We start from the raw sequence: 25,085 nt of genomic DNA on the forward strand, positions 1-25,085 counted from the left end.
GCATGAGGTCGCGGGATCGAATCCCGGCCACGGCGGCCGCATTTCGATGGGGGCGAAATGCGAAAACACCCGTGTGCTTAGATTTAGGTGCACGTTAAAGAACCCCAGGTGGTCAAAATTTCCGGTGTCCTCCACTACGGCGTGCCTCATAATCAGAAAGTGGTTTTGGCACGTAAAACCCCAAATATTATTATTATTATTAGACTATCAGACAACCTAGAATCAGTTAATGCAGTTTGTTTCTTGGAGGCGCTAGAAGCAATGGCAACAGATGACTGTGCTAGGGCAGTGTAAATGAAGCAGTGATCAGCTAATTTTGTTTGCACTACTGTGGAAATTACAACTAGACTACATGACCACACGTTTATCTGGTCGATGCAAGAAACCGTATGGTTATCAACCAAAAATTCTTCTCGCGTGGCACAATGGACCGTTGTTTCTAGACCCCATTTTGAGACAGTGTCAAGGTAATCATTCACAGGTGCCTTTGTAGGGCAGATAATGTCTATTTATTTCGCCTATCGGCCACACATATTCATCATGTTCATTCAAACACCGCGCTTCAACACGCGGTTGTTTCTGAAAGATATTCCGTACTAGAATGCGCTGGGCTAAACGGTATAGATGCCTGATAGGGTGATCAGGAGGAGAAGCAAGGCACTGAGGGGCAGCATTACGGCAGCACCGCTTCGCAATGCAGGTGTTAGGGTAGGGTTGCCGTCAGTATCATTAACTTTGATTGTTGTTGTAGTCCAAGCGGAAGATACGGCCTGGAGCATGGACGCACTGCTATCCCAAAAGAGTTCCGTCAAGGCCAGTCCGTACGAGTTGATGATGTGGTCCTTGGCGTAGTGGTGTTCTCCCTTCGAGCAGGATGACAAAACGTCACGGAGGCAACGACGCAGGGTCGATGCAGCCCTGCAGTTATAAAGGAAAGCAATAGACACGCAATCGTCTCGTGAGGATCCTTGTGGTTTGTAAACGCCGTCATTGAAGTTCTGACTGCAATGGCGAAAACTACTATCTCAGAGGAAATGTCCCAATTATTAGAGGCAGTATAGAAATTTCGTTAGCGGCATAAGCTCGACCCAGCGTTCAATGCGAAGACAATGACATACAGTTCAGCAATTTAAGTATGTTCTCATTTTCGTCGCGATATTTGTTATCGCTTCTCTTTTAGGCGGTGATAATAGATGATTGCGGCAGGTTCAAGAAATTAGCCGCTAGCGAGCACAGCGTTCGCTGAATGTGATGCCACAATTGCAAACAACGGGACCACCGAACTTAGTGCAATTGTATTCGATGATCATCGAAGCCTGCTGCTGCTATCGCGGGAAGCGACGTCCTTTGCAAGTTCCCGGCTGCAAAATTCTCGCAGCTTACTTGTTCTTGGCTTTTTCGGTACCGCCCTACGCACACTTGCGGATGCATGCAAATATAGTATCGTACTGTATTGCAAGAAAATTCAGTGGAATGACCATCGAAACATTTACATTTACACCATTTGCTCACCTGGCAATTCTTCAAGATCTGCTTACGCCCACCAAATGTGAACAGAAAAAGCATTCGACGCATTTTAAAAGAATATACGTCATTCAATTCACGAATACGTCGCAACTAAAACTAACTGCTTCATTGTACTATCGAAATCATAGATACTTTTGGAATTTCCATTCAAGGCCACAACTACAATCAAAGACTACATTGTAAGCCTAGATGAATCGAAAGATATGCCGTTATCCTGCGGAAGAAGATCTAGCCTCTTCATTTCTCGGTCATGGGAACCGCACTGCAACCAAACCAAATACGAAAACGCTTGTACACTTTGAGTAATTTACAAGGCAAGTAATACCAAGTGATCAAAGAATATCCGAGAACTCTTCGCTGCGTCGTCTCCGAAGATCTATTACTACTTTGAGTCGTTAAACCTGAAAAAATATTTCCATTTTGAAAAACTTCTACTGACGCAAAGAGGAGGAATGTGTTTTGTTTTGGAAGCGTGGTGTATCTTTGGTTTTAAAGACGTATGCGATAAGTGAGCCTTGAGATAAATAGAATGACATAAAAGACATTCCGGGAACAAGTCATTTCACAATGACTGCAGATATTAGGGCGATTAGCATTCGCGCAAGGTAGCAACATATTGTATTGCTGAAGACACCTTTGTTTAGAAAATGCAGTGCTCATTCGGACATTTCCATTCGTTCGCCTATATGTGACATGCACTATCTCCCAGATCAGCCCATATCGCTGAAACTCGGTCGCCAGGGTCGGCCGTGACCATGACCGCAAGATTACGACTGTATGACGACGACGCAATGAAAACGGCGACGCAAGTTCCGGCGTGCCTCATAATCACATTGTGGTTCTGCACTTTAACAAACTTCTCACATACACTCTAAGAAAAATTCCGGGAAAACGGGAGTAGCAGGGCAGTTGGCCCTAAAAAGGGCGCTTTCGTCCCTCAAGGGACTAACTGCAAGAATGTGCATGTCGTGTGCAAACTTCAGAGAGTAAGTGTTTAGTCCCTGGACGGAAAGAGAACAACGGCAGGACATACGACAACAGTCACTCCCCATGCCCTCCGCGGTTTTCGTCCGTGTCATGGAGTGACGCGGCGATAACGGTATCGTCAATAAATCGTGAATAGTTCGAAGTTCGTGCACCGCCTATTGAACTGCATGCAAAGCAGCACTTTCCCTCTTCGTGGGAAAATTGAATCGAATTGTAAAGCTGGAATGTGACGGGTCATGCCCTTCGTGCACGTACCATATGTGAGCGACATACATTAAACCCGCGAATAATTGATATACTGCTTGATTTTCTTGGTAAATAGCACCGTTGCTTCCGTTCCAAGGTCATAAAAAACTTAACTGAACCAACGTGTAGCTCCAACGGGACACGCTAAGCGACAGAGAAATTGGCGTTCTCTGTCGTGTTGGGCGCCCCGTTTGAGCTCGTGGCACGTATACAGCGTGCAATGCCTCAGTTTAAATCTCCTATGAAGAATCGAGCAGATTTCATTTTGCAGTTGCTTATGGTTGCAAGTACACTCAACGCTAGACTCTCCCCGCATAGCATACACAAGATTTCTAGTCGCTTTTGCATTGCCGCACCTGCGTTCCGAAGCCCAACTTTGCCTCAATATCCTGTTCTGTCAAGCGACGCGCCGTGGTGAACATGTTAGAGTACCTGACTTGTGAGCGTGAGTTAGAATCGTGCTTTCGGGCACGTTTTTTTTTTCTTTTTTTTAGCTCAGTAACTTTTTTATTAGCTTATAAATACGCAATTTCATTAATTCCACCTTTGCGGAGTATCGGAAAGAATGATCGTTACTCCCTTGAAGAGCATCGGAAACTGTTGATCCTCGAAGGAGTAACCGCATGAGGAGTAGCAGTTCATCCCCTCGAATTTACCCCCCAAAGGGAGGAATGGTTGTGGCAGATCAGTTCCTTCCCTAAAGGAGTAAACTCAATACCCCATTTCCTTCTTTTCTTTTTTAGAGTGTAGGCCGTGCCGCAAGCCAATTAGAGGCCGCAGATCGTTGCCGGAGACTTCAACGCGCACAACAGCCCCGTCTCGGGCTACGCCACTAATGAAAGTCAATAGCTGCCCCGCTCCTTACCACTTCCAGTGTCTCGCTACCTATCGTAAACTGCTGTTCTCTTCCGATACTGTTAAACATTACTTTAGTTTTCTGCAGAATAATTTTTAGACCCACCCTTCTGCTTGGCCTGCCCAGGTCAGTAAGCATGCATTGAAATTGGTCCCCTGAGTTACTAAGCAAGGCAACATCAGCAAATCGCAAGTTATTCTCCATTAACTCTTATCCCCAATTCTTCCCAATCCAGGTCTCTGAATACCTCCTGTACACATGCTGTGAATAGCATTGGAGATATCGTATCTCCCTGCCTGACGCCCTTCTTTATTGGGATTTTGTTACTTTATGGAGGACTACGGTGGCTGTGGAGCCGCTATAGATGTCTTTCAGTATTTTTACATACGGCTCGTCTACACCCTGATTCCGTAATGCCTCTATAACTGCTGAGGTTTCGACAGAATCAAACGCTTTCTCGTAATCAATGAAAGCTATATATAAGGGTTGGTTATATTCCGCACATTTCTCTATCACCTGATTGATAGTGTGAATATGATCTATTGTTGAGTAGCCTTTACGGAATCCTGCCTGGTCCTTTGCTTGACAGAAGTCTGAAGTGTTTCTGATTCTATTTGCGATTACCTTAGTAAATAGTTTGCAGACAACGGACAGTAAGCTGATCGGTCTATAATTTTTCAAATCTTTGGCGTCCCCTTTCTTATGGATTAGGATTATTTTAGCGTTCTTTCAATATTCCGGTACGCTCGAGGCCATGAGGCATTGCCTACACAGTGTGGCCAGTTTTTCTACAGCAATCTGCCCACCATCCTTCAACAAATCTGCTGTTACCAGATGCAAGGCAACTCGGTTCAAAGGGACACCAGCCTGGACCTGACGTTCCTCAGAAACGCGGACGATCCGTGGGACAACCTACAAGAGGACCTTGGCAGTGACCATTTCATCGTAGAAATCAACGTCCGCATCACACCCGCTCCTCCCAAGACGTACGTACACTCACGTCGACTGGGACCTCTTCCGAAAAATGAGGATAATGAGGACAGACTATGAGGAACCTTCGAAGAGCTCCTGGAAAATCTAAAAGTTACGGGGGCCGAAGCCATTAAAGAAATAAACACGGACCTGTAGGTGCCAGCCATGGACTCGAGACTAGCACGCCTCCTGGAAGCCAAGAACACGTTAAGTGAAAGATGGAAACAGCAGAAGCTACACAGGAGGCTGAAGTATAAATGAACGGCAATCAGCAAAGAGATCAAACAACACTCCAGAAAGTTGAATTCACAGCAATGGCACGAGGTGTGCAACGAAGCAGACGGTCAAATGAGAAGGCGCAGCTTGTGGAGCCTTCTCAAGCACCTGTTTGCCGACAGCAAGAAACCGACCAAGAGTAACGCCCGATTAACGGTCTAAAAGCTCGTTCATCTCCATACGAAATAAGGCACGAGTCAACGGGACTTTGCCGACGCCCTGGCAGATATCTACCTTCCGGTAGAGCGCAAATCTGTCTCGTGGGAAGACACGACACGCGAATACAAGGGGACACCTCAGCTCTCGCTGGATTGTCCTTTCGAAGTCTCGGAGATTGAGCACACTCTCCACGACCTAAACGAACGCTTCGCCCCTGGCCCAGATGGACTCAGCAAAAAACTACTCAGAAATCTAGATGACAAAGCCACACAGATCATTACGAGGAAAATTAACGATGCATGGGCTGAAGGCCGGGTGCCGGACGAATGGAGAACTGCCAATGCAGTCATCATCGTCAAACCCGGAAAACCACTCCAGGCAGTAAATCTGAGACCCATCTCTTTTACATCGTGTCTCCGGAAGGCCGCGGAACATGCTCTCCACAATAGAATTGGAGAGCACGTTGAACAAAACGGCCTATTCCGCCACACGAAACGGCCCTATAACGTAAAACTATTCCAATATGTTTTTATTGCAGACTCCTGACGTCAAATTTGCGGAACCACCAGCGCAAGCACCGGGCGGTCACCCGCAGGGTTGCCTGAACAGACCAATCAAACGCTCTCCTCGTTCATGGGAGGTCACTTTTGTTTGCTTGAAAAACAATAACATTGCCTACACTGAGCGCCTTGTCGTATCTAATTGGCTGACAATAAGCGAGGAGAACGCTCAAGTGGAGAGGGATTCGATGGGGCCGAGCCACTGCACTGAAAGCCGATAACCGGATGAAGAGGGTGGTGCTGGCGTCTACGATTGGTCGGCTTTCCCTTACCAGCTTGCGATGGCTGTTCGAAAATCGCGGCGGCATGCAACGGAAGCTCAAGAATGACGCTAAAACGGACTCTCAGCTCGAAAATATTACACGGCCACGTAGGAAGATTTATTATACGCAAATACACCCATGCACTTCGGCAGGTGCGAGTAGCCAGCGTCTGAGCGATTGGCAGCAGCCATCTTTTATTCCTTTCGGAACGGGGCAGCCTGCGGCTATTCCTAAGAAAATTCAGTTTGGTCGGCATAATAATGCATCTTTATCGCGTACACGTCGCTTTGACGCGGTGAGTTCTTGCGGTTTTGAGACGTCGCGTGACAGGCAGGTGAAGTGGGTGCAGCCCGAAATCTTTTTACCAATAGCCGAGGGCTAATGGCGAAATGGGGTCGAATCAGAAATAACTGTTTTTCTTTTTTCTGTCAAATCATGCATAATCAGTGTGTACACATCATATCAGATGGGGAAGTGTCGCGGTTTTCGTGACGCCGCGTGACAGACAGGTGAAGTAGGGGTGGTCGAAAAATGTTTTTGACCAGTCGTGGAGGGCTGATAGCAGAATTGTAATAGGAAAGCTTGGAATAGTTTTACGTTACAGCGCCCATAGACAACAAATCCACGGATCTCAAAGGCATCCTGGTGCTCAACTTAACGAAGGCATTCGACACGGTCAGGCATGAACACGCCCTCAACGAAAGCTCCACTTTAAATCTCGGAGTAAATTTTCACAACTTTGTAAGATCGTTTTCGCCTAACGGAACGGCCACCATAAACATGGGACAAATCAGAAGCAGAAAGCACAGGGTAGCCAAAAGCGGCACCCCGCAAGGATCAGTGCTTTTGCCGCTTCTTTTCAACATCTCAATGCCCGATCTCTTCAAAAAACTCTTGAAAGTCTCGGGAGTAGGACACGCGATTTACGCGGACATCACCATTTGGTCACTCTGGAGCTGAACCTACAGCAAACGCTGGGTGCCACGGAAGCATTCCTTACCAACACGGGACTAAAGTTCCCCAGCAAATCAGAGCTCCTCCTGTGCAAACAAGGGCCCAGGGAGAGACATCCCCTGAGCTCCTTCCCCGTTCACCTACACACCATGGACGGAGGAAACATCCCCAGGTGTAACACATTGAAAGTCCTGGGCAAGGTAATTGGGGATTACAGCAATGATAACGCGGAGGCACTAAAACGCATCGAAAAAAGCACCCTAAACTTCACTAGGGTCACATCACGGGTCGCCAGTACAAAGGACGGACTGTAAGAGGACAACCTGATGAAATCATTTCCCGTCTTCCTCATCAGCCACGTAACCTACACCGCCCCCTTCCTCAACACGAAGAAAACGGAGCTGAACAAAATCGACACACTAATCAGAACAGGATTAAAAAAGGTCCTAAGCCTCCCTAGAAACACTGGCATGGAATGACTCCTCCAACTGGGGCTACACAACATGGCAACCAAACTGTGAGGCAAAGCAAAACGCCCAAATTAGTTGGCCCTCACTCACAAGGGCTGGCACCGACATCTTACTACAGAAGCGCGAATACATCCCGTCTTCATGCCAGCAGAGTAGTCGCAACTATGCACGAACGCCAAGAGGGCAATAACAGTTGATCCAATCACAAGAAACATGCACCCGACCCACAACGAAGGGCGGAGAAAAGCGAGAGTGAAGGCAATCCTCAACAACATCAAACGTTACGAAACGCAAGTCCTCTTCGTTGACGCGGCCAAATATTGGAATCGAGGCTCCTGCACCATCTCCGTAGTGGACGCCCATGGCTCACTCGTCAACGCAGCCACGGTGGTTACCAAACTTACTCAAGAAGTAGAAGAAATGGCCATCACGGTGGCCCTTCGAAGCTGCAAAGGAGCCTCCGTCATTTACTCGGACTCAAGAACTGCCATCACCCGCTCGTGTCATACCACGAAATCACTTCAAGCCATAGGTTAGGACGAAGAGTTTTTCCTCCTCCTCACCCAAAGCTCAAACAGCACAGGCCGTCACTGACAGACAGTTGCAGACTAGAACATACATCACACCAACAACACTAAGCAGGATGAATATAGAACTTTCTACTGACTGCCCACATTGCGGCCACGAATACAACAACTTCGAACACATGCTCTGGATGTGCGCTGACAACGCGGACACTGACTTTCCTGACCAGTCCTCCTGGGACTCAGCGCTCAGGAGCACAGAGCTCATCGCTCAGCTCAAGGCTATCAAGAGGGCCCGGGCCATCGCCGAAGGACTCTGTCTACCGGCCTGGGCGGAGCCGCCGGATTGATTTAATTCTTTCTCCTCAGGACCTAAATGAAGTTCGCACAATCTCACTCACGGCAAAACAGACACACACAGACACGCATACACGCAAATTGCTTATTCAAAGCTTATCCTTACAGATAACATGGCCATAATATGCAATATTAAGAGTGAAATTGAAAAATCTTAGTTTATTTTATTCATTGAGATGGAATTAAAAATGCTGTATATTTAAAGAGAAACTTTTCATTGAGTGAAAAACTTCATCAACGTTGCCTTGGCGCCGAAGTGAACATATATACATAGCAAAATTGTGAGAATAAATTTATAACTTGAGACGTTCACTTGGAAGCCGTGTTCCAGAAGACTAATATGCTGTATACTTATAGCGAAAGGCTTTCCTTGAGTTACCAGCTTGTCAGGTCTGCCCGTCTATCAAATCTCCATTTTTGCTTTCTTCCTTCGCTCCATCAGACGGCTGTAAGGTGCTTTAATGAGGTAACAGTGATGTTTCATATGGCCAGGTTTAACACTGAATCAACCAAGTTCAATTTCAGTTTCTCACAGGAGACAGAACTGTGCGGCTTGCATTGTTAAAGTGGCAGACAGCACGAGAACAGCAAAACTTTAGCATTGACAGGCTCACGTACATATCCCTCGAAACCCTTTGCCAAATCGGGCAATTTCTTCCACTCTCTTCCAATGGAGCGAATTTTTCAGCAGCTTGTCTGGGGACATGGCTCTCGTGACGTCATTGTTTAGGTGTTCGTTTTCGAGGAATCCCTTGTTTTTATAGGTCTGTTGACCCACAGCTAACACTTTGTTAAAGATGCACCACTACTTCACTGGGCGGAGTGCAGGCGATGCTGTGGGTTGTGACTACCACCAGGTTAGTTTAGATGAAATTTATTTTAGTTGCAAATCGGAATACAATACATAGCTGAAAAAGCAACCTGTGCCACTGGCCGCCGTGAACATAACCTGACGGATAAGGTTCATATGGCACCCCATTAGAAAGCTTTCAGCATAGCGTTGGCGAGACATAGTAAAATGTATATTTTTCATAATGTACTTTTGTAGGAGAAAACAATAATACCAATGTGACTTATTTTTACTCTGAGACACAATAGCAAAAAAATGTGAAATCGAAAATTGTTAGTTTCGGTTTCCTCAAGCTCGGTGTAGCCTACAAATTAGCCTGTTACTTTTGTGCCCTACAATGTAGAAGCGTCCTTGTCATAGGGAGACCTATGCATAAAGTTGCATAAAAGATAAAGGAGAGATGCCTCTATCAAAGCAAATGGGTATTCAAAACGTGGTCGCAGCTTTAAATTTGTTTAAATACGCATTTCTTTTCGAAAGTTATTTACATTTCTTGGGTACCAAAAAACAAATAACTGCACAAAATGTCAAGGCAAAATTACGCTTAATTCTTGCCTTCGCATTGTTCATTTAAAAGAACAAATAGTAAATTTCGTGTCAATGCACTCCTCTTTTTTTCTTCCTGCTCTCTTAGAGTTTAAGACCGACAAATTACCTCAACGCTCCTTTTTATATTTATACTTTTTGTGCGCAAACAAACAGGGACGAAGAATAGGGGCAACACAAGTTGCCCCTATTCTTCGTCCCTGTTTGTTTGCGCACAAAAAGTATAAATATGAATATGTTCCAACTAGGCCGACTCGCAGTTATGCTTCAGCTCCTTTTTAAGCAGGGTCAAACAGTACGTTTCACGGAAACCTTTCACTGCCATTGTATTGTACACTTTACCTATCAGCATCATCATCATCAGTCTGGTTACGCCCACTGCTGGGCAAAGGCCTCTCCCATACTTCTCCAACTACCCCGGTCATGTACTAATTGCGGCCATGTTGTCCCTGCAAACTTCTTAATCTCATCCGCCCACCTAACTTTCTGCCGCCCTCTGCTACGCTTCCCTTCCCTTGGAATCCATTCCGTAACTCCTAATGACCATCGGTTATCTTCCCTCCTCATTACGTGTCCTGCCCATGCCCCATTTCTTTTTCTTGATTTCAACTAAGATATTATTAACTCGCGTTTGTTCCCTCACCCAATCAGCTCTTTTCTTATCCCTTAACGTTACACCTATCATTCTTCTTCTCATAGCTCGTTGGGTCGTCCTCAATTTAGGTAGAACCCCTTTCGTAGGCCTCCAGGTTTCTGCCCCGTACGTGAGTACTGATAAGACACAGTTGTTATAAACTTTTCTTTTGAGGGATCATGGCAACCTGCCTTATCCTATCATACGCGTACGTTCAGAGAAGCTTTCGTGACCTGCATTGATTCCTCAATTTTAATTAGCACCTTTTCTTCTCGACAAACTATTCGTCCTGCCGCCCCACCAACAAATTTCCTAATTTCGCCCTTGCATCAGGAAATACTGCAAAAAATCTACTTTCCGCAATTTGAGTATACTGGTGCTTTGTTTGCGGTAGCACCTCACTGAAGTAATTTCAGATGCGAGCATTCAGGTTATCGTTACATACGGTTTCTACTAAGCATAGTGGCAGCATTTTAAAAATAAATATCACCAAGACTTGCATCATTGCCTAGCTGTCAAAAAGAGTGATCTTGATTTCAGCCGACTTACTTGAAGTTATTGTGAGCATTCTCAACCGTAGGTTCCAAGGCAAGACTAATACGGCAACTTCGTAGCAAAGCAGATGAGTCGATGCAGGAGTTCAGTACGCCCAGTCCTGTAGGAGATGAAAATGAACGCATTGGTCGAATTCACATCCAGCATGCAGTCATACACTTATCGAAGCATAAACTGAATTGAGTTTTGATAACGTGATAAAATGTTACCACCAAGAATAGCAGTTCAGAACGAAAACCGGAAATATTAGAAACAAAAGCTGAGCTTCCCAAAAATGTTATGTTTATTTTGCATTGTTACTTTACCTAAATATATCTCCGTCAGTTGCTACATATACCAAATGGACGCGCCATGATAATTTCTTATAATTCTGATTCATAAATAAAATGCACGCTTAAAATATACGTCACATGTTTAATGAATATGGTCATGATTGGGCCGCTTGTGACTTGTAAGGCATTACGCCTGGACTCTGGCTAAAATGCAAACAAAAAAAGAACTTGACAAGATTAATCTCCGGGTCTTCTTTGGTCATATAAAAAACTAAAAAATTCCTAGCATTGAGAAATTTTGGTGCGCGCGAACTATTTTGTTCCATTTGTGGAGTATCACTCATAGTTTCATCATGGATTCCACATTTGGGGACCGCAAGAAACTTTCACAGCAATTTTAAAATAATAATGTGTTGTTCCACTGCTTTAGTAAAGCTGAATGAGCCATAAAGTCCGTAAAGGCTAAATTTCAGCTAAGCGCATTTATTTGTCGCCTGGAAATATACTTGTGCACAAGAGAAGCGATGTGGCACTCCGTAATAATGCACAGTGTTCCGGCTTAGGGTAGCGTTAGCGCAAGGAATCCACCAACCCCATCGACTGGTACGTCAGGTTCTAGGAATGAGGGGAAAATGGTTCATTGCTTAGTTGCAAGGCTCCAGTCACGGAAGCCCACTCCCTGCAGGAGCAAGTTAAATGTCCGAGTCGACATCAGGAGCCTCTGTCCCACTCTCAAAAAGTATTCGCTTTTAATATCATTGTCTTCACTAGGCCCGACAACTACGGTAATCTGAAGACTGTCCAGCCGCCAGCCACAGTAGTCGGATCCATTGCGATACCATGCCCATGCTCGCAACATTCCGCCGTAACCCCGTATCCGAAGCCTGATGGTTTGGAATATGTGGCAAGAAAGCACCCTGTGAATGCAAGGTGGCCGTTGTTGTTTGGTAGTACTGGAGGGGACCCACCTTTCATCCTTAGTTCAGGCTGTGAAGTAATGGTGGGGTTTGTGGCCTTTTGTGGGCCCGTCACAAGAGTCAGTGTCCCTGCTGCGCAGACTTCGGGATCGGGGCTGATGTACGGGCGGTGGTTTTCCTCGTGGCAAACGTCTAATTCGTTGCGACTCCGAGGTAGCCCTCGTTGTTTGGTGGCCTTAGATGCAGCCCCCCCCCCTATCATATTTAACTCAGGCTGCCAGGCAAAGGTGGGGTGCAGGCTTTTTTTGGGGTGACCCGTAAAGAGTCAGTGCCCACGCTGCGTTGACGTCTGGATAGGCGCTGATGGATGGGCGGGTGTTTGCCTTGGGCCGAATGTTCAATTAGCGTCTTTGAGGTGTTCGGCTCTAACAGACACCTCTGCGCCAAGAGATTCTACCTGAGGGTGACCAGATGTCAGGTTGCCCAAAGGGACTATGTTCGGTTGCGGCATTGTGGATCGTTGTAGTAGTGGTTGCAGCGGTGGCGTAGAGGTAGAACACCCGCCTCGCGTGCAAGAGGTCCGTGGTTCGAATCCCGGTGCCGGCAATTTTCCACCGGATTAAAAAAAACGCGTGTTGATAAAATTGCACAAACAGGCCTGGAGTGTGGCCTGATCCCGGTGACCAGAACCGGTAACGCACTCCCTCACCAGAGCAGGATTGGCCACCCTGGTGCAGTACTTGGCCACAACCTCCTATGAACACAACAATCAAACCCCGGCCCTCAGTCCCCAGCAGCTGCGAAGCAACTGACCACGGCGGCGGTCAGATCTGCGACGCAGCAGAGGGTGCTAAGAATCACTGGCTCCGGACAGGCCGCCATTGGAATATGAACCTGGCAACGTTTAACGCTAGAACGTTATCTAGTGAGGCGAGTTTAGCAGTGCTATTGGAGGAATTAGAGGGCAGTAAATGGGATATAATAGGGCTTAGTGAAGTTAGGAGGCCGAAAGAAGCATATACAGTGCTAAATAGCGGGCACGTCCTGTGCTACCGGGGCTTAGCGGATAGAAGAGAACTAGGAGTCGGATTCCTGATTAATAAGAATATAGCTGGTAACATACAGGAATTCTATCGCATTAACGAGAGGGTGGCAGGTCTTGTTGTGAAACTTAATAAGAGGTACAAAATGAAGATTGTACAGGTCTACGCCCCTACATCCAGTCATGATGATCAAGAAGTCGAAAGCTTCTATGAAGACGTGGAATCGGCGGTGGGGAGAGTGAAAACTAAATACACTATACTAATGGGCGACTTTAATGCCAAGGTAGGCAAGAAGCAGGCTGGAGACAAGGCAGTGGGGGAATATGGCATAGGCACTAGGAATAGCAGGGGAGAGTTATTAGTAGAGTTTGCGGAACAGAATAATATGAGGATAATGAATACCTTCTTCCGCAAGCGGGATAGCCGAAAGTGGACGTGGAGGAGCCCGAACGGCGAGACTAGAAATGAAATAGACTTCATACTCTGCGCTAACCCTGGCATCATACAAGATGTGGACGTGCTCGGCAAGGTGCGCTGCAGTGACCACAGGATGGTAAGAACTCGAATTAGCCTAGACCTGAGGAGGGAACGGAAGAAACTGGTACATAAGAAGCCGATCAATGAGTTAGCGGTAAGAGGGAAAATAGAGGAATTCCAGATCAAGCTACAGAACAGGTATTCAGCTTTAACTCAGGAAGATGACCTTAGTGTTGAAGCAATGAACGACAATCTTGTGGGCATCATTAAGGAGTGTGCAATGGAAGTCGGTGGTAACTCCGTTAGGCAGGATACCAGCAAACTATCGCAGGAGACGAAAGATCTGATCAAGAAACGCCAATGTATGAAAGCATCTAACCCTACAGCTAGAATAGAACTGGCAGAACTTTCGAAGTTAATCAACAAGCGTAAGACAGCTGACATAAGGAAGTATAATATGGATAGAATTGAACATGCTCTCAGGAGCGGAGGAAGCCTAAAAACAGTGAAGAAGAAACTAGGAATTGGCAAGAATCAGATGTATGCGTTAAGAGACAAAGCCGGCAATATCATTACTAATATGGATGAGATAGTTCAAGTGGCTGAGGAGTTCTATAGAGATTTATACAGTACCAGTGGCACCCACGACGATAATGGAAGAGAAAATAGTCTAGAGTAATCCGAAATCCCGAAGGTAACGCCGGAAGAAGTAAAGAAAGCCTTAGGAGATATGCAAAGGGGGAAGGCAGCTGGGGAGGATCAGGTAACAGCAGATTTGTTGAAGGATGGTGGACAGATTGTTCTAGAGAAACTTGCCACCCTGTATACGCAATGCCTCATAACCTCGAGCGTACCGGAATCTTGGAAGAACGCTAACATAATCCTAATCCATAAGAAAGGGGACGCCAAAGACTTGAAAAATTATAGACCGATCAGCTTACTGTCCGTTGCCTACAAAGTATTTACTAAGGTAATTGCAAATAGAATCAGGAACACCTTAGACTTCTGTCAACCAAAGGACCAGGCAGGATTCCGTAAAGGCTACTCAACAATAGACCATATTCACACTATCAATCAAGTGATAGAGAAATGTGCAGAATATAACCAACCCTTATATATAGCTTTCATTGATTACGAGAAAGCGTTTGATTCAGTCGAAACCTCAGCAGTCATGGAGGCATTACGGAATCAGGGTGTAGATGAGCCATATGTAAAAATACTGGAAGATATCTATAGCGGCTCCACAGCCACCGTAGTCCTCCATAAAGCAAGCAACAAAATCTCAATAAAGAAAGGCGTCAGGCAGGGAGATACGATATCTCCAATGCTATTCACAGCGTGTTTACAGGAGGTATTCAGAGACCTGGATTGGGAAGAATTGGGGATAAAAGTTAATGGAGAATACCTTAGTAACTTGCGATTCGCTGATGATATTGCCTTGCTAAGTAACTCAGGGGACCAATTGCAATGCATGCTCACTGACCTGGAGAGGCAAAGCAGAAGAGTGGGTCTAAAAATTAATATGCAGAAAACTAAAGTAATGCTTAACAGTCTCGGGAGAGAACAGCAATTTACAATAGGCAGCGAGGCACTGGAAGTCGTAAGGGAATACATCTACTTAGGGCAGGTAGTGACGGCGGATCCGGATCATGAGACGGAAATAATCAGAAGAATAAGAATGGGCTGGAGTGCGTTTGGCAGGCATTCCCAAATCAGGAACAGCAGGTTGCCGTTATCCCTCAAGAGAAAAGTATATAATAGCTGTGCCTTACCAGTACTCACCTACGGGGCACAAACCTGGAGGCTTACGAAAAGGGTTCTACTCAAATTGAGGACGACACAACGAGCTATGGAAAGAAGAATGATAGGTGTAACGTTAAGGGATAAGAAAAGAGCAGATTGGGTGAGGGAACAAACGCGAGTTAATGACATCTTAGTTGAAATCAAGAAAAAGAAATGGGCATGGGCAGGACATGTAATGAGGAGGGAAGATAACCGATGGTCATTAAGGGTTACGGACTGGATCCCAAGGGAAGGGAAGCGTAGCAGGGGGCGGCAGAAAGTTAGGTGGGCGGATGAGATTAAGAAGTTTGCAGGGACGGAATGGCCACAATTAGTACATGACCGGGGTTGTTGGAGAAGTATGGGAGAGGCCTTTGCCCTGCAGTGGGCGTAGCCAGGCTGATGATGATGAAAGATGATGAAAGTAGTAGTGATAGCTGATGTGACACGGCAGCTCACGGGCCCAACCCTCGCTTCGTTGTGTCCAGCTTTGTGAATATATAGAAGCACAAACACACACACTCGTCGGCATGCCCGAGCGACATGCCTACCGGACGCTATGATCCCCGCATAGCTTCACAGTGTTTTACCCCTCTCTTTGTCTCTCTCCTTTCTAGTCGTGATCAGCTCTCGACTATACAGAAACAGGTTGCCTAAATCAGCAACATCACTAGCGATGCGGGCAAAACACGTTCCTAAAAAAAATTTACTCTGATTTCCTTGCTTAAAATCCCCCGCTAAGGCAATCTGCATTCTTATTCTAGCTCTTTTTATACTTGACCTCGAAGTTGTATTCCTGCAAGAAGACTCCATCTCAGTAGCCCCCCGTTTTTTCCTGACATTTGTCTCAGTCATGCAATAGGGATATGGCAGCTCTCGACCGTGAATGTAGAGCCTTGAATATAGCATCCTAGTTGTTGAATGGCCCGTATTATACACAGACACTCTTTCTCCGGCGTGCTAAACGCCTCTTCTCGCGGTGTCAATTTTTGACTGATGTAGAGCATGGATGCTCTTCTCCGCGTTCATTTAGTTGGGCCTCATGGTTCCGCTGCATCATCCTCTAGCGCTATTGCCTTTCTTTCAGCTCCCACTCAACGCTCCGCGTTTGCTTTCATTCTTCGCGGCGTTCTTTTGCTCGGTTACGCCTACATCGTCGCGCAACGCCAACGATCGTCGCAGGAGGAGGCGCCTAAGAGCTGCGCTCTAAAGTATCCTCCTCCATTCCACCCTGTGGATGTGGATGTGCAGCAAAGCAGTTGCCGGCGTTAGACAAGCACGACCAATGTTAGACAAGCGCTGCCATTACAAGCGAAATACGGCACACGCACATGTGCGGAAGTGCTGCGTAAATTTTCGCCCTCCTAGGTCCTCCGCCAACCAAAGGGTGTTATGCAACTGATAGAATTTATCAAAGTAAATTCCGTGAAAACATTCGTAAAGTACGACTTATATAAAAGCTACAGACATGATAGCTTTGGGTTTTAACTATCGGCGTTGGAGCGTGACGATATCGCCTGACGACGTAATCTGATCACGTTTGCACGTAAAATGTGACGTAATGCGATGGCGTATTTGTCTAGTGATGTCAGCTGAAGACGTCGTGTGATGTCTCTTGAATAAGCAACACTCTGTGCCCTTGCCGTTTCTTTTTTTCACTTTCTTCGGAATGGGTTCACATTTTTGTGTCAGCGCCGCGCACGCGTACTCAACAACGTGCACTCAACAACAGTTAGGGAATACCAGCTTCGCTGTAACGAGCCTTGGCACTAGTGAAGTTACAAGCAATGAAAAAAATAAATTATGAGGTTTTAGGTGCCTAAACCAGTTTTTGATTATGGGGCACACCGCCGTGGAGGACTCCGGAAATTTCGACCAGCTGGAGCTCTTTAACGTGCACCTAAATATAAGTACACGGATGTTTACGCATTTCGCTGCCCAACCAAATTCGGTCCTGTGACGTCGGGCTATGCATCCCAACACCATAGCCACTGAGAAACTACGGCCGGCTCTTAGAGCAATAGTTTCCTTCGTAGTGAAACAAACGGGCCCGTCGAACTGCGGTTTTGTGTAGCCTACTTCGAGGACATCGCTGCCAGTGAGAAGGGCGCTATATTACTGTCATGCTGTGTTATTAACTGTTAGCATAAAGTAGCGCAACAGTTTTGCAGTAGGTCTTTTCTTCCTTATTATTGTTCGCCTAGTGTAGCATAAGTGTTCCATGCTACGCGTTCTTTTCCTTTTCTTTAAGTTCCGTTAAAGGGCACCAGCACCTGAGCTGGGATGTAATCTGCGAATTGCTTGGAGCATGCATCCATGATTTCTATTTTGTCGTTGATGTCACGCCGGGGGATATCATGAGAACTTGCCACTTTGAGCGAGACAGAATTTGAGATATGCTCATCATTTCTATAACGAGAACTGTCATTGATGCGAAAGCATCAAATGGCCGATTGAGCAAAAAACAGAAAGAAGCCAGTGTCTGTAACAGCGAAACGGCACCTATATTCCCATTGGTCGCGGCGCCACGTGACGAGCGAGACTCGACGCAGCTGTGTGGCCGAAACGGCGTTGTGTGAAGGCAGAGGGCGTTGCCGGGACTGCACGTCACCGACGCCTCTCAATGGAGCAGATACGGTGGCGCGACGGCGAATGGTGAGACGGGTTGTCAAATATCTTTGCGCAAAGTGTTGCGCATATCCGCAATGCTTCCCATTGAAGTAACTCACTTCAGTAGATGGACTTGCCCTACGTGCCGGCAGCTATTCTTGCCGAGCCTTCACATGAAACTGAGTTTCGTTTGCAGTATACTAGCGTTCGAAGTAAGAAAACGCTTGCCCACTGCTTAAGCAATGTTCTTACCTTCACATTTGGCCCGATCCATAAGGTCCTTTTGCACTATGCGGTAACCGTTCTCTGGTACTGCAAAGTGCATTCGAACCTCTTCGCTGCATCCGGCATACAAGGGCGCGCAGTATGACACAGGCGGCAACGCTTCATTCCTGAAAGAAAATTTGACACTCGGGAAGATTTGCTGTTACATGTTGCCGCTTCAATTGAAACGCAATGACACTAGTATCATTTTTTACAATACATGTTTTTATTGGAATAAACGAGGAAGTACTGTCGCTAGTGAAGTTCTAATTTTCTAGTACAGTGGAGACAGGAGGTAGCAGGTAGAAAGATTATCAGCATTATAAAAGAAAATTTAGTGACGTCCAGGGCTGACATAGCATTTCAGGGAACATGGGTGAGCTAAAGAAAGTCCTAAAGATAAAGTACTAAAGAAAGTCATCAAGCGTACCTAGATAAGTTATACGAAGCGCCGTATCTAAAGCTGCATTTAGCCTCGTCACTATCATTAAAATGAACAGCAGCAGTGAATTTCTATGTCCACTGGGCAGGACGAAGGCCTTTTTCAGCGATCTCAAGTTACCCTTGTCTTGCGCTAGGCGGTTCCAGCTTGTGGCTGTATGGATTCCAATTTCACCACCCCACCAATTTTCTTGCTATGCTCGACTACGCTACCTGTCTTTTCGTACACATTCTGTAGGTTTAATGGTCGACCTATTATCTACCTTACGCATTACACGGCTTTCACTGTACTTTGTTATTAATATTCACACGTGTACTTGTTCATCTTTATCGAGGGACCGCGTTTCACCGTCCAAAAATTGTTATCACTCCGCGAAGGCTGCGGCTGCATGTATCGGAAGTTTCTCGAACGTTATCTATGGGTCTCTCCACTGTCTGTTGTTACCGAACTTTGTGTAATCTGTTTGAATGTATGCGCAACGCAAATTGTGTAGAGTGCTTTCTGGAAGACACGCGGGCACCAGCGGTTTCTCTGAAACCTTCGCTGGCTCATGTATAAAACTCAAGAGCCTTGGCCCGCTGATCAGATTTTAGCATTCTTAGGATATCTTAGATGATTAGCATTCTTAGAATACCTCGCGCGCTTTCTGGTGTCCATGGATCTAACTTTTTACGGCAACTTGGGTTACTCGATAGCTCGACGTCAAATGAGTATGGCACTTGGCGTCTGTGTTGAGGGGAGCAGGTTCGAAAGAAACCGTCGGACATGTTTTATTGGGATTGGCACTCACTGCGCACACCACCTGTGTCAACCGTTAAGGCTAGTTCAAATTGCATAAATAAGTTGTTAGCTACAAACAGACAGTACGTGTACATAAAGGAAAGTTGAATGGAACCGTCATAGCAGCCAAGTTCTGTGTTCCGCATTACAGAACAAGCATGTGAGAAGAAATAAAAGGCGCTGAAAATTTTGGCCAGATTTTCGGATTACGCACACGGCTCCGCAAAGCGCGGCTGTTTGCACAACCAACTTGCGACGTAGCAGAGCGGCTTAAAATAGCGCGCCACCCTACCAATCGATAGAATGGTCTATCTTGCCTCTGTTGCTAAGTGACTAAGCATTAAATTATGGGTAGCGCAAACCGCGAATCGGAGACGGCTCTCTTGGCAGTGGCTTAGCTCGGCTATGCCAGGATATACGTAGCGAAAGCTAAGGCATAGCATGGTTAGCCTTTGTTAATCTTGATTACAAGTCCAAGTTAGTCTGGTTGTTTAGCTATGTTGCGGTGTCTGGCCAGTCGTTCAGCGCTCTGTTCGTCTGTTTCCTGAGCGATTCGTTTCCTCTTCATCTCGTTCCGATGTCGATTCCAGGCCTCCTCCTGCTTATCAGAATTGTCGCCGTCCATACTGCCGTCTCAACTGTGGTTGTGGGGAACGCGTGCTCTCCTTTTCAATCCTCCGACATGTTATCAGGCATGCGACGCAGCTGGCGAACTGAGCGCAGGCGAACGCGACGACGAGGAACACGATGTGACGAGGAACATGGTGTGACGTCATGTGCCTTCTCGGAGCACGGCCACGGCGAATTCACAAGTTCACGGCCAGTAAAGCTTTCGCTTTAAAACTGAAGTGCGACCGCAGTTTAATTTTTCGCAGCACCTTGACATCTCACAGGCGTTGGACGGGTATGCCGCGTTTGGCGGTGCAGCATGGGTAATTGCGTCAATTATGCAATTATTTGACGTCAGTTATTTCAGCATACGTGGCCAGTTATAATATCTAAAAAAAATTGTAAGAAGGCGTTTATGACAATTCCGTCCAACCCAACCCTATAAATATGTGCCGTCAATTGTGTAAGAAAGTTAATTATTGTGTTCAGTTCAATTAGTGAATTGATTACATTGTTATTTTTGCCCGTGGTTTCCGTCTTGACAAGTAATTCCTCTGTTGTAGATTATTCATAGTCAATTTCTAGGTTTAATCAAATAAAACGCTTGAAGCAAAAGAAAAAAAAACACTAATGACATTTATAATAATTCTTTAGAATTGTAGCACAAGTGCTCACTCACCACTGCTGGTTATATCAATAATGGCGAACATGGTGCAGATAACGCAACTATCGCATGTCGTGCTTACGTCCCCATGGCGGCTTTTATCGAGCTATATGTAGCCATCAAAGGCACCACACTGAGCCCCACGAAAGACGGACACGTGAATGACCTCCAGAAGAAGCCATAGATTATAACTCTGGGTTAGCAAACGGAAGCAGTCTAGTGGTTACCACTTTCATGCGCAAAAGCAATGGTAGCTCAAACTGGCGATGCTTAAACAGAAAGGTACAGAAACCCACGAGCATTAAAAACGCAAATCCGTATCTCATTCAATGTCGGGTTAAGGTCCTCTTTCAGCCAAGCTATCAATGCACATTGAAGCGCTCCGATTTGGTATATGCATGCTTTCATTGAGCGCGGAAATAAATACATCTTCGACCAACTAAATATTTAAAGAAAATGGCCATCATTGTGGCATGCCCTGAGAAGTTTGGAGTGACAGTGTTATTTGCAGGTTAAATGAATACTGCCAAAGCGTTGTTTTTGTCTACATGCGGCGGCTATCTATAAAGATCCGATATGGTTTGCCTGCTTTGTTTGTAGAGCCAAAGGTGACAACAACTTGTTATTTAGCGAGATCAGCAGCATTTTCTCGGTTACGTTTCAGATATATAAAATGCATAGGGAAAATAACATCTCAAAAGAAAATTGTTTACACCATTCATTGTTTCTCATTGTTCCGGGGCTTTTCAAGCGCATTTTATGAATCGAGCAGGCAGATTGCCAGACATAAACACTACGGCTTAAATTAGTGATAAAAAATGTAACAGCTAGGCTTAGGTAGCGGGACGAACAAATGGCTACTCTGCATACCCCGCACGAAATAATGAAAAATGGAAAAGCTTTCAGTTGTCACCAATACTAAATGAACAGGCTGCATATTACGACGCCATCACATCCATCTTTTTCAAATGTTTGCGTAACAATATGCAGGTTTGTATTCTGCATACTAGGTATGGCGTTGTGGTCACCTTTTCTTGATGTTTTAATTATGGTTATATGAGAGTACCTTGCTTTTTTCGTTTGCTATATGTATCACATTTATTTTATTGCTAAATTTCAATAAAGTGCTTTCTCTGCCTGCGTGTCTGTCTGTCTGTCAATAAAATTTTGAGTTCTTTTTTTTCTACGCAAGACCTTGGCGTTAACTTATGTGCTTCTTGTCGAAGCTGCAACTTGTATCTCTTTTCTACGCGATCTGTGCTTTGCACTGTATCCCACGTAGACGACACGGATGAAGACCGGTCTATTTAAGACGTTTCGTCCACGGCGCTAAACACCGCGTGATGTTTGATTAAGGTGTGGTAATGCGCTATTACGCAGGTCGTTACGATCACACTTGCTTTAGCTATGGGTATCACATCGTTTTGAGCTTGTTTAACGTGTATATATGGGCATTCTTTTCAAACTTAAGACGATTTGTAAGTTACGCCTTATTTCGCCTCTTTTCATTCCTTATTTCTGACTTACACAGAGCTTTTTATTGCGCCTCTGTCTCTTCAATAAGTAAAAAAGCTTATTTTTGTGCTTTGGAAAAAGATATATGCAATTTATGGCTCCTATGTTCTTCATTTACTTGCACTTGAACAGCGCCTCCAATTGTAAGCCCGGAGGTTTCATGGTCTCATGACTGTGAACGGTGTTTACTTACGTGTCACATAGCTTCTTCAGGTGCGCCGTCTCTGCTGCGAGCTTGAAAACTATGTTCTTTGCGACGTACTTAACCGCTGTATTCCAATAGCAGGAGGTTGCTTCGAGAACGTCGCACCTTTGGTCTTCACAGTTTCCTTCAACGAAAACAAATGCCGTGTAAGCTTTCTGACCAGACGAACAAAAAATTTCGCACCTCCCTTGGAATGGAGGAATCGGTGTATGTGAAGCTTAGTTGAACCGGCCAGATATATCAGCGCATGACGAGAATAAATTAAAAGATTATTTCGGCGACGAACCCATCCCGTAACGGTCATCAGCCATGATGACGCACGTTGCAGTGCAAGGGCAAATTTTACTCAAGGGCGGTGTTGTAAAGCGATTAGATTTGGCGATACTATCCCCTAAGGGACAGTTCGCGTGGCTCAGCGCCGGACGCGCGAAAGTAGACTGCCGAGAGCATTCCTGCACTTGGCAAATATATTAAGCTTTGCACAGTGCCGGGAACAGTGTCAGCCGTTTATTACAGCGCGCTTAATGCCGAGTCACGCAAAGCCTCGCGAAAGTGATCGTCTCACCACCCACGCCGATTCATTATAAACACTCCATTTGGATGGAGGAGGTTCTTGCACGAGCCCTGGTAACCACGTCCTCACCGTGCTACAATGACGAACGCCGCAAACTAACCGTTGCTTGATAAACACTTTGACGGCGTGGGCGAGTCTCCTGAACAAACCCTCTTGACCTATTTGCAATGCTGGCGTTCGCTTGAGCTGGAACAGTCCTTCACCTGATGCGATGGGTATGGAGCAAAAACCGTGGACTAAAACAAGTATCTATGCTACTCCTCTCGCTACGCGCTACTTATATGCACATTCCCATACCACTCTTCTCACACGAACCTCCCCAAAGAAAACGCTACGCGCATCGACGCGCTCATTCGGAAGGCCACCGAAATAGAATCACAACTCTATCAACACAAGCATACAATTGCTTGGCGATACGGAGTGTCACAGCATTATCCCCACAAGAATTATCAAGCACGAACGCCAGGCAAGAACCTTCAAGTTCAAATCACTGCACAGGGTAGTCCCATAAATTCAGTTTAGACTTTCAATCATGCACTAGACTCGTATCTGCCACATTAACAATGCTCTCGCAAAATATAGTGCACTCATGAAACACGCACCACAACACAAACACATGCGCCTTACGAATAACAAGGCTTGTCGGACACAGCAGCTCGCTGTTTAAAAAAAGTAGCATAGGGTGCAAAATAAATGGCACATATACTGGTATACAGGTGATATTGTGTAAGGCAGTGGCAATGCAATAGTAGATAACGTATGCTGTAGATAACGCACTTGAAATGATACGTGACAAAATCTGAAAGATTGATAGGACAACAGCAGTATTGCAAGCCGTAGTATCAGTCATGCACCTGCCAGTAGCACTCGTCACTACATCCACCCATCACATTTACTAACTCAATGTCTGCATGCAGGAAACTCCTACATAACGACTTACTTAAACATATCACAAAAGAATTAAAGAAATCACACGTACAGATTGTCTGGATTTCGGGCCGTGAGACAATATTGTGGAGTCTATGATTTGACGAGCTTGTCTGCGATGTGATACTCGAAGCTTCCAACATGCTCAGACCAAATATGCTAGTCTCCCCTAAGCCATCACCACCATTGCAGCCATACGGGGACGAGCACGGAATATATGCTAGAGTATAGTATACCTTATGTGCACCTGTCTTTCATAGCTACACCAGTACATTACAATGGTAGCAGGGCAGATCCGTCTACAAGATAAACACTATGCTCACTCTAGTAAGAAAGCACCTCCTCCGAGGTCTACTCACTGAAGATTCCCATCTCAGTAGGCACTGTGGGGTCGACCGCAACACACCATACATGCTATGACAATGCAATTAAACACTACCCGATTTACACGAGCCCTCATCCCTCCCACCGATCTCTTGCGCCAAGTGGCAGGCCGTCACAACCACCCTTCCCATTCAATGATTTTTTGCACACTTGGCCGATCAAGCGCTGAAGCACGCTGCAAGTAACGTCCTGAACTGAGGGCACAGCATTGAAGCATTTTTTTAAGTGCAATAAAATGTTTCTTTTTCTTTCTCTCCCTCTGCAATGTTTTATGCACAATAATTTCAAAGATGCAGGAGTCCAGTCGGCACGAGATCGTGACGACGAATCAAACAGAGGAGCAGAAATGACTCGCACCCCTAGAGATTGATGCCCACGTTGTCATGGGGCTATGTAGAGAAGACAAGAAGCTACAATGAGCCCTATAATTGGGGCAGCGGGTATTTTAGACGTTGGTAGTCCGGTCTTGAAAGAATAAATTTGTGTGCAAACGCGAACATTCCTATTTATCTCCTCTGCTGATGGTGCTTATATGTGTTGAAGACACCGGCGTGAACGTAATGGGAGTGGACGTGTAAGGACGCGTACATTTCCTGTTTAAAGCCTGTTTAAAGGACACAGAACTCGACAGCAGAACCTTGATTCAGATCAGTTTAATTCTGATCTCTGAACACCACAGGGCAGCGGCACCTAAGCTTCGCATTGTCTGTTCACATTAGCATTCTCCTTTGAGAAGATCTTAGCGCTACCACGTTATGACCAAGAAGTACCCGAATGAAAGAGCTCACCGCGGCCAAATACAAATGCCGAAAGCAGTACAAATCCAGCTGCAAGCTTGGTAAAAGTCGTCGCTACCATCCTGGGCAGTTGCTGTAATGGACCAA

The 25,085-nt window shown here is 45.7% G+C and overlaps 1 protein-coding gene across 1 annotated transcript; it reads right to left on the bottom strand.

Moving 5' to 3' along the window:
- Window positions 1-252: 252 nt before the first annotated feature.
- LOC142558024 (uncharacterized) lies at window positions 253-25,085 on the bottom strand. The gene is made up of 5 exons (XM_075670191.1): window positions 24,990-25,085; window positions 22,305-22,440; window positions 18,090-18,229; window positions 10,731-10,836; window positions 253-918 (listed from the first exon to the last, which is right to left on the bottom strand). The coding sequence occupies exons 1-5, from the start codon at window positions 25,057-25,059 to the stop codon at window positions 612-614; spliced, it is 759 nt and encodes a 252-aa protein (XP_075526306.1). The 5' UTR covers window positions 25,060-25,085; the 3' UTR covers window positions 253-611.

Source organism: Dermacentor variabilis, chromosome 9, assembly GCF_050947875.1.
Source record: "Dermacentor variabilis isolate Ectoservices chromosome 9, ASM5094787v1, whole genome shotgun sequence".
Taxonomy (NCBI): Eukaryota; Metazoa; Arthropoda; class Arachnida; order Ixodida; family Ixodidae; genus Dermacentor; species Dermacentor variabilis.

Bases quoted from the DNA above. Each gene is read 5' to 3' on its own strand.
- LOC142558024 (XM_075670191.1), bottom strand. From the start codon at position 25,059: ATGGTAGCGACGACTTTTACCAAGCTTGCAGCTGGATTTGTACTGCTT. The intron at 10,837-18,089 runs GTAAGAACATTG...CATCTCCTACAG, and splicing joins GGATCGGGCCAAATGTGAAG to GACTGGGCGTACTGAACTCC. The intron at 919-10,730 runs GTAAGTCGGCTG...TTATAACTGCAG, and splicing joins AATGCTCACAATAACTTCAA to GGCTGCATCGACCCTGCGTC.